Source organism: Solanum lycopersicum, chromosome 1, assembly GCF_036512215.1.
Source record: "Solanum lycopersicum chromosome 1, SLM_r2.1".
Classification (NCBI taxonomy): Eukaryota; Viridiplantae; Streptophyta; class Magnoliopsida; order Solanales; family Solanaceae; genus Solanum; species Solanum lycopersicum.
Window position 1 is genome coordinate 31,734,610 of NC_090800.1, and position 10,569 is coordinate 31,745,178.

General features: G+C 32.6%; 1 protein-coding gene across 1 annotated transcript; it reads left to right on the forward strand.

Annotated features, from left to right (window-relative positions):
• Positions 1-776: 776 nt before the first annotated feature.
• LOC138341843 (uncharacterized) lies at positions 777-1,703 on the forward strand. Its single transcript, XM_069293834.1, has 2 exons — positions 777-1,127; positions 1,263-1,703. Exons 1-2 carry the CDS (start codon positions 777-779, stop codon positions 1,701-1,703), a joined length of 792 nt encoding a protein of 263 aa, XP_069149935.1.
• Positions 1,704-10,569: the final 8,866 nt, after the last annotated feature.

Below are 10,569 nucleotides of genomic sequence, written 5' to 3' on the forward strand. Positions count from 1 at the left end.
AACAAAAGTACAAGCAACAATTGGATTTATTAGTGGTGTGACTGCCCCTAAATTGGTAAATCATAAAAGAATCCATACACCTCGGGATGTAATTGAAGATATTAGAGAATTGTATGGGGTTGATATCGTACCAACAAGCATGGCGTGCTAGAGAACGTGCACTAGAAATGCTCAAGGGTAAGCCATCAGAAGGATATAAACAGATGCCGAGATACATATGGATGCTAAATAAAGTGTATCCAAATTCATATATAAGGATGCAAAAGACGGAAGATAATAAATTCATGTATCTGTTCATAACCCTAAGACCGTTGATAAGAGGGTTCGACTACTGCAGGCCTGTAGTTGTAGTGGATGCTGCACATCTTGGCGGGGCTTACAAGGGTACTTTTGTATCAGCAAGCACACTCGATGGTGCAGGTATGAGTGTTATAATTCTGATGTAATTTATAACTTATATTATATTAGTGTAAACATTGTGTATCGGGAAATTAAATGTGATATTCTTTGTAATTAGGATGCATATTGCCATTGGCATATGGTGTTGTAGACACTGAAATGACTGTTCGTGGATATGGTTCTTCGAAAATTTCAAAAATGCATTTGGTGAGCATGAAAACATGTGTATTGTATCGGATAGAAATGAAAGTATCATAAAGAGTGTAAGCATTGTATACCCAAACGTACCTCATTGTGCATGCATATGGCATCTGTGGAAGAATGTATGTTCAAGCTTCAAAAGGAGTAAAAAAACACTAAGTGATATATTTTACTCAATGGCAAAAGCATACAGAAAGGAAGATTTTGATAAATTAATGGCTAAGGTTGTGAAGGTTGATCATAGGGTGAAGGATTACCTTGAAGAAGCTGGTTATGAGAAGTGGTCAAGAGTTCATTCAACCATAAACAGAGGTAGAATGATGACTTCGAACATCGCTGAGTGTATCAATGGATGCCTTGTCGATGCACGTAAGTTAACTATAATAGACTTCTTGGAGGAAGCTAGACTTTTATTTGGTAGTTGGAACTATAAAAATAGAGAAATAGCGTCATATACAAAGGACACATTGGGCCGAAGATTTGAGGAGATATTGATTGTAAACGCATCTAAAAATTCAAAGATGAAGGTATTTATCAATTTCATTGACCTTCTGTTTTATGTATAAGATACAAAGTAATTTTCAATGTTAATTGTTTTTTAAAAAAAAATGATATATAAATTGAATATTACGTAATGTATCACTAACTTCTTAAATTTGTAGGTTGTTCCATCATCGGAATATATTTTCACAGTTCATGAAGCCGGAAAAAGATACATTGTATGCATTGAGAGGAAAACTTGCACATGTGGAAGGTTTCAACATGATGAGATACCTTGCGCACACGCAATTGCAGTTTTGAAGCACAAGAATGTTACCAATTTGCAGCCATATTGCTCTGATTACTACAAGCCGTATGCATTAGAAAAAATGTACGAGGTTGTAATGGTTCCAATGCCAGATAAGGAGGATTGGAACGTTCCAGAACATGTTTTAGATGAAATTGTCCGGCCACCTAGGTACAGAAGGTTGGCTGGACGACCAAGAAAGCGAAGAAAGAAAAATGCGGATGAGAAAATAACAGTGAACAATAATTGTTGTGGGCAGTGTGGACAAGAAGGACATAACAGGAAAACATGTACTTTCTTCCCGAAAGAGGATTGAAAGAATAAGACATTAGTGTTTTATGGTACTTCTATCTATTTTTTTCTTTATAATTTTGACTAAATAAAGTGTATTGGTTACATAACTTAATTTGATGTTCAAATATATGGCTTTGCAGTTTAATTATGTGCCAAATTTAAACTCCAAATTTTATAAATAAATAGATTCAACAGTGGTGCGTTTCCAATGTAACAGTAATGATATAGGAGTTTGTTTGTGTATGTGATGTATCATATACATGAATATTATTGAAAAGATGTTATGTGTTCCGTGTATATTGTATTTTGAGATATTCAAGTGTACAAAATATTGATTTGTTCAATTGTTTACTATATGATTCGTGTATACATACTTATGAGTTATAAATTTGATATATTATATTCAACAGTGTTTGGGTTTCAGTTTTACAGTAATTCAAGCTGAGCTTATTTGTAACAAGTAATGTATCAGATACATTCATTTTAGTGAAAAATATGTTATATTTTTCGTTTATTCGGCAAATCATGAGTTATTCTAGTGTCCCAAAACTTGACTTGTTTAAATGTGTACGACATGTTTAGTGTGTACAACCTTATGAACTGTAATTTTGATATAGTACATTCTAGTGGTGCGTTTCACTGTAATAGTAATCAGGGTTAAGTTTGTTTATGTATATGATGTATCATATACATTCATAATTCAAGTTGTTAAATATATAACTGCAATATTTTTTCAAGTGTATATTATACTTATGTATCATATACATCATTTGTATAAAGTGAAAAAAACGTAATAATGTATCATACACATTAGAACTTAAGTGTAATATACTTCATTTTGTAAATTAGCTGTCAAAATTACTTAAAATGAAACACTAAAAAATTTGTAAAGCAACAACTGTTTCTAAAACAATAACTTGAAAAAATATAACATTCATAACTAATAAAATATTGTAATACCAATAATATTTTAGAAAAACACAAAAGATAATTGTCTTCAACACAAAACAACACATAAACTTGTTCATCCTGTCCCAACTAATTACTAATCTATATTAACAATGTCATCTTCAGTTGGTGTTGTGAATTGACTCTTAGGCTTTGGTGGATCATCATTGTCACTTATGTATCCACCATTGACCTTGTCACTGCCGTATCTCCATAACAATGCAGCATATCTATTGCGTAGGTAATTTGCAAGATGTCCATCAGTATCAGGTGGTATAACAAGTTGGTCACTCAAAAACTCTGCAAATGTAGCTACGTATAACCCGCAGTCCCTACAATAAAACAAGAAATACAAATTTGTAAAATAGCTTACACAAATATTGTAAACCAGAATTGAAAATACTTACAGGCTATCGTCTTCTTGTTGCATGATACCTTCAGCATATTCAATGTTGAAAGGAATATGTGACTCTAAAGGTACACCTGTTTGTTTGTCCTTGTATGCATCAAGAACTGACCAGTTTGTCCGCTCATTATTTTCAAAGAAACCACTGTCAATCAGGTAAGAAGGTAACATCTTTGACAATTTTTTTATCTCGTCGGAATATACACGTTTCCTTGTGCCCAGAGAAGAGTCATACACGCGTATTACCCTCTTATTCAATTCAACCACAGCTAATACCCAATGAAAATCTCCATCATAATTGATTGGAATATAAACATCATCCACCAGATGCCATGGTAACCCAGCTGGTATTGAAAAACCTTTCATTACGTTGATTATTGACCTTTCGTGTACTGATACATCTCTGGCATGATCAATGTGTTCTTGGGTACTAATATCATCATCAGCCTCATTGTTATAATACCTGTCATGGGTATTGTTGATATGTGTGCTGAACAAACAATTATTACCATATTATAGACCTTAAAACTGAAAACCACATAATGCTTTTAGGATGTATATGATACATTCTATAACTAGCACCTATTATAATCTATAACAACCATCATATTCAATTTTAATTGAATGTATATGATACATTAAAGTTAAAATTATAAGACATAGGAATCATAATATGTATATGATACATCTTATAAACTGAACTTCTCAATATTGTAAATAGACATGGTGTATCTGATACATCACACAACTGTACCACACAGTTTTATTTTACTAATAACAACCCACAAAATTATTACCATATTATAGACCCTAAAACTGAAAAACAACATAATGCTTTTACTAATCGAAATTTTACTGAAGAATCTTAAAATTTTACAGACAGTGTGCTTTCAGTGATACACAATTCAAAATTATTGACAAAAATTATGAATCTGATACACACTATAAAATCTACAGAAACATGTTGGTTGTACTTTAATTTAAATGTATCAATCTTCATTGTTAATTACAGTTTACAAACGCATACAACAGTTTACACTTAGGGTATTATAAACAAAAAAACAAAATTATGAATTTTAAACACATACTTTAGGAAGTGTGGGTCTTGACACTGTTGATGTAACTTTTCTTTGCCTTTTTTTCTTGATTTCTTCAGTCTTCTTCTTTGGCTCATCATTGTTGTTCTTTATCAACAATGGGTCATGCAATCGCTTAGATCTATTCTCAGCCCACAACTCATCATCAGAATCATACACACGTTTGGAGTTACCACACTCTTCCATGATATTTGTATACTAACACGATGAATTGAATGAATGAGAAAATCTATTTAGATGTAAAGATAGTCCTACAAAATAACAAATAAATATGGATGAAAATTTGAAGGGAATTCAAAATTTACCTGCAAGAAATAGACTGAAGGAGAAAATTTGGTAGATGGAAAGAGAGTCCTAGAATATCAAATAGATATGGATGAAATTTGAACTGGAATTCAAAATAAACCTGCAAATGTAAACGTGTGGAATAAGGGAATTAAAAGTAGACATTGATACACCTACAATGTAGGAAATTAAAAAGGAAAAGGAATAAAAATTAATATGATAAATTTTAATTGGGGATGTTAATGGGGAAGTGGGTAGCTTAAAAATAGGATTTAGTTTTTGGTAAAGTTAAACTTGCCAATTGGGTGAAAAAAAGGTGGAAATCATGATGTATCATTTATATTTTTTTAAATTGGAGGAATAAGGGATTTTTGAAATTTTTAAAATAAGTTGGGATAAATGGTTATTAAGATAATTAAAGTAGTGTATTTAAGTAATTTTTCCTTAAAATATTTCACAGGCATGAATTTTTAAAATCATATTTCATGATCTGATATAATAAAATAAATGTGTCAAAAAGAAGAAATTGAATTGACAAAAAGATCATGAGATCAAACAAGTTCTCATACTCTTACAAAATATTTACTAGACAAAATATTTCATACAAAAAAGCTATGTGCAAATACCAATGACCCTAGTATGCGAAAGACACTTCATTATGAAGATATTCACAACCTAGACAACAAACAAACAAAAAGCAAAAGCACATTCATTGCATGAGCAACAAACCATGAAAGAACGGAAGAAATCTGCCCGGATGTGTCCTGTTTAATGAAGAATACATAAACCCTATGCTTCAAGTAGCAAACATACTTCAAGAAGAATAATGATAAAACATAGAAGACTATATGTAATATACATATACATAAACATACAATAATTTATGTTTCAAAACTCCTATTTATTAGGGTCTAAGAACCTATCAAATTTACATCAGTATTGAACACTCAAATCCTATATAAGGTTTACCAAAATGCAATAAATACTAATAGGCAAAAAGCTAGAGAATGATAGAAACAGAAAGTTCATATAGTGGAGGAGAAAATCAGTGCACAAAGTAGCTTCAGTAATTAGACCACTAATATGCAAATATACCTATAAAACCTATAGTAAAAAGTAACTACACTTCCAGGCAGCGGCGCCGTTTTGATGCTTCAATGTGTATATCTTTTATATTACGTAATCACAACACTAACAAACAATTTAAGTTTCTACGAAGCAACGCTAATAAGGTAACCCAACCAAGGGTTGGGGTTGTGTCCCAAGAGAGTGGTAGTCAAAGTAGTAGCTACTTAGAATTCTTTTCGAAATAGTGATAGCTCAAGACACTTTCAAGTTAAACACAAATTAAATATAATTTTTGATACCATAGTGCCAAAATATCAAGAAGAAAGCATTTTTGTCACAAGTAGTAGAATAGAAAAAAAAGGAGAAAACAAGTATGGGAGAGAATTTTTTGGGTGTGACCGCATTATATGTAGACACAAACTAATGGCTACATGCTTTTGATGTGAAAATTTGCAAGACAATGGTAACTAGGCTACGTTTTAGGTGAAATCACGAATAAAATGCATCTAATCCTATCATAAAGCATGCCCCAACAGTAATATGAACATAGATTTCCTAAATCACACCCCAAAATTGGGTTTTTCAAAACACATCAAGCAAAACCAAATATACATAAAATGATAAAGGAATCTAGTGGGTATAAGATGTTAAACCTTAATAATATAAGTAAGGTAATTAGAGAAAACCCACTTCCAAGAAAGACATTCTTCAAGCTTCCTCAAAAACCTCTCCAAACTTGAGAGAAAACTTAAGAGAAAGGTTTCTAAAATAATATTAAGTGTATATTTTTTACCCTCTAAGATATTCTTCTAAATAATGAAAGAGTTCAGTATTTATAGACTTTAAATTTAGTGTCGGTAGATCCATTCGGCGTATTTAGTCATGATCGCCTAGACGTTCGCTGGCTTGCCCTTTGTCTCATTCATCGCCATTTGTGCCTTGCCTTAATATCAATGCATGTGGCACCGTTGGGTCGAATAACTCTGCTTCGCTGAACTATTTGTCAAAGCGTCGACTTCTTCTTTTCGTCTCCTTTTGATTCACTTCCCTTAGGGATCACTTGTTATAGCATAAGGTAGAAGTCTGATATACGGTGTATCTCTAGATTTTTTTGCAATGTGTACTTTGAATCTTAAGCTCTTTTCTTAAGTTTTGTGCCTAATTGTCCATGTCCACCAAATTCCCAAATATCTTAAAAGTAGAAGTTATTATCAGATATTGAGATAAAACACACAACCTAGGACACTATTCTCATAAAAATAAGGCCCTAAGTGAGCCCAATTTGACGACTAATTAAACACAAACAATTAGCATACCGCAACGTGATACCCGATCCAAAAGTTATATCGAAACGTGGAAATATGATCCTTGTTAGTTATGTCATAATTTCATCCCATCTTTATGTTGAAATAGGTCAATCTTATCCTAGTTAGTTGTGCCAGAACATGTCAATCTGCCCCTTCAACATACCACAATAAAAAACACAAGTACACTCTCAAGTTATACAATAAACAAGTTATTCATGCATATAGTCACTCATCTATCTCATCTAGAACAAGTGTGATCAATAATGCATCATTGATATGCATATAAATGTAAAATTGAAGAATGTACATACATACATCACACAATCATAGAATCACAACCATCACCTACCTCGTATAAAAATTTGAATTCCCTAAGGAAGTTGAATCTGATTTTTTTTCTGATTCTTTCTGCTTGTTCTAGGTCTCCAAATAATTAATATATGCAAGGATCATCAAACAATATCAAATTACCCGGATCTTAAAAATCATGTAAAACATAGGTCAACCCTTGATCTCATGTATCCAAACTAGGGCTTTTTGCACCATGGTTTAAATTCCAAACCTTCCCCCATTGCTAATAACCCAAGAAAGTAAATTCTACTGATCGAAAAAATTGATTCTGGAGGTGAAAATCTTACCTTTAGCTTCAAGAATGGTGAAAAACATTCAAGAAGTCGTATGTGATCGTTCCTTAGATCTAAAAGCTTACAATTACATAATAATGTCATTTTAGGATTTATTTACGACTTTAGGTAGCATTTGGCGCGCTACCAAGGCACCCACCCCGCAATAGCGGCCCCGCCAGAGCCACCAAATCCAGCACAAGAGTTGCTTGCATGAAACAGTGAGTCATTTAATTAATTCCAAAACCACTATTTGACAATACACCTCTACCCAACGCCAGTCAGAAAATAACTTTTACTCTAAGATTGATTTTGGGAGTTTGATTTGCCCTAATTAAATTTTGTGAAGCTATACGAGATTCTTAATGACTTATCTAACTGCTCATGTAATAAAATTATAAAAAGTCGCCGGAGTTTAACCACATATCCCTACACCATAATTACTCCCAATTCATCCAAATCTAGACTAGGTTGAGAAATCTTTTCGGGCCTCAATTCTTTTCCATTAGATTTCTCATAACGAGGAAAATCAGGTCGTTACAAAGTGCAATCTTATAAATGGGGTCTTAAAATGATAGTGTGTATGTACACGTTATCCCTATATGGTAGAGGTTGTTTCCTCTGGAACTTTGATTAAAGTAAAGTCAACGCTTCTTAAAAGATTGAAAAAAATGTCTCTCTTCTTTCTATTTTCCACATGTAAGGTAATTATAGGAAACTTGAATTCAAAATATTTGCTAGCTATAAATAGTGATCAGTTTGCTGAGGTGTATTGATCTTTTAAAGTTGAATGGTTGCGGTTATCTCACACACTTTTGGAGATTATAATATAGCATAAATAAGTTGAAAAATTGAAAAATAGAAAAAGATAATATATTAGGAAGTAACTGATAAGTAGTACTACATTAGTACTGATCTTCTTAGTTTGACATTTTATTAATACAAAGAAAGTAAAAAAAAAAAAGGCATCGAAAACATTAAATATATGTTTAATAACTTCTGTTAAATAGTGTACTTGTGTTTCTCACATATCATTCAATGCATAATAACAAAATAAGAAAAAACATTCAAAATAAGGATGATCATAGTTCAACAGGTATCAAGAAAAATAAATGAAGTCTTTGTTGATTTATGGGATATAAAGGAACACTGAAGCATGCCTATGAAAAGGAAGAAAGGTGAAGTTGACTATAAAAGTGAAACGTGAAGTTTTCTGCGAATGTCGACTATTTCCATCATCTACTCTTTGGTTCTCTAAGTGGCCATTTTGTTACGTGATTTAATGTCTACTGTACGGAGATATCAATAACATCAGATCAAAGACTTTCTTTTTATTGTTGGTGGAGATTAGTTACTGGATTTAATTGAAGCCATTGTTTTCTGTTGTATTATGGAAAGCATTTCTTGTATAATGCTTTATATGTAATTTTCAAATATTTGATTTGTCTTTTTCTAGTAAAAGACGCCATATAATTATTAATGATTCTATGTTTCGGGATGTTTTTGGCTCTGAATTTAATGGTGATACACCGTTCATGCATGCAAATGTTTGGCATTATCTTTTTGAAAACTCATTGGAAGATTTTTTTTCTTGCTAAAATTGGAGCTGATGTTTCTCACTTTGGTTTTGAGAATCGAATATCACCCGAATTGTTTCGACCACTCTAGATTCACGAAATGGATCTCTAATCAAATTCTCTAACAGAATTATATTTGTTGTTTATTATGTGCTAAAGAAGATCAATATAAACTGGGCTCTACGACTCCGAAAATAAGTTGTAGAAATTTTTCGAATACGATCTCCACTGCAAAATTACCCTATGGACTGCTTATCTTTAGGAATATTGCCGATTCTCTTGTGGGGCTCTCTAATACAAGCCTATATTGATTACTGCTACATATGTTACTAGAACTTTTTCGAGAATGAATTATGTGTTTATTAACGAGAAATGGTATAAGTAGAAGTTTGTCCAATGTAGGGTTTATACACCCCAAGCTACTAGAATCTCTGCTAACTTAGTACCATTGCTCCTCTTGGAGGCTGAGCACATAAAGGTAAGGCTCGATGGTCATGAATCCCATATAGAAGGTTTTAAAGGATGCCCTTTGAAATGTGTTGCAACTCCACAAGGACTCCAATATCGATATTGGAAAGCTTCGGCTTGAGGTGGGAACACTTAAGAAGGATTTCTCGTTTTGTTAAAACTATTCTTAAAGGAGTCAACTCCATCAAAGATGGAGCTGGCTCCGCTAACAATCAACTGGTTGTCACTGTGTATACTTCATATTACTCTTTCTCTAAGACTCTTGCGAAATATCTTACAACTTTCTGCAGGAACGTGGTCATCTCCTCTTCATTTCTCAAAGTTGCCATTTTCTTATGTGTTTTAGGGTGTGTTTGGTTTGAAGGAAAAAATTTTCCTTGTAAAATTTTGCTAGAAAATATTTTCCTAGAAAACAAGTAGATTTATAACTTCTTTCTCATATTTGGTTAGTGAGTAGAAAATATTTTTAGTAAATGATTTTTAATGTTTTGTTTATGAATGACAAATATTTATAAGAAATATCTTTTATTTTTATTATAATAGAAAATATCTTTTTAAAATTGAATTTTTAATTTATTTTTTTGGGGGGGAGGGGGGAGGGGAAGGGGGTGAAATAACAAAAAATTGAAGTCGAAAATATTTTTTTAAAAACAAACTTAAATGATTTTATTTTTTTCTTGGGAGGTGCGGGGTTAAAGAGGGGGGAGGAGGGATATGGGTGAAAAAAATAAAATTTGAAGTTGAAAAATATTTTTTTGGGGGGCGGGGGTGGGGGGGCTGCTAGGGTAGTAGGGGGCTGGGGGTGGAGGCTAGGGGTGAGATAATAAAAAATTGAATTTGAGATTATTTTTAACAGCAAACTGAGAATTTATTTTGGGAGGTGAGGTGGGGTGGGGGTGTGGAGGTCGAGTGTAAGGGTGAAAAAACTAAAATTTGAATTCGAAAATACTTTTTAAAAACAAAGTTCATTTTTTTACTGTTTTTTATTCGGGGGGGGGGGGGGGGGGGGTTAGGGTTGGTGGTAGGGTCGAGGGTACGGGTGAAAACATAAAATTTTGAAGTTGAATTTTTTTTTTAAAAAAAAACAAATTAAATTTTTTTTGGAGGAG

Bases quoted from the DNA above. Each gene is read 5' to 3' on its own strand.
- LOC138341843 (XM_069293834.1), top strand. From the start codon at position 777: ATGGCAAAAGCATACAGAAAGGAAGATTTTGATAAATTAATGGCTAAG. The intron at 1,128-1,262 runs GTATTTATCAAT...TTAAATTTGTAG, and splicing joins CTAAAAATTCAAAGATGAAG to GTTGTTCCATCATCGGAATA.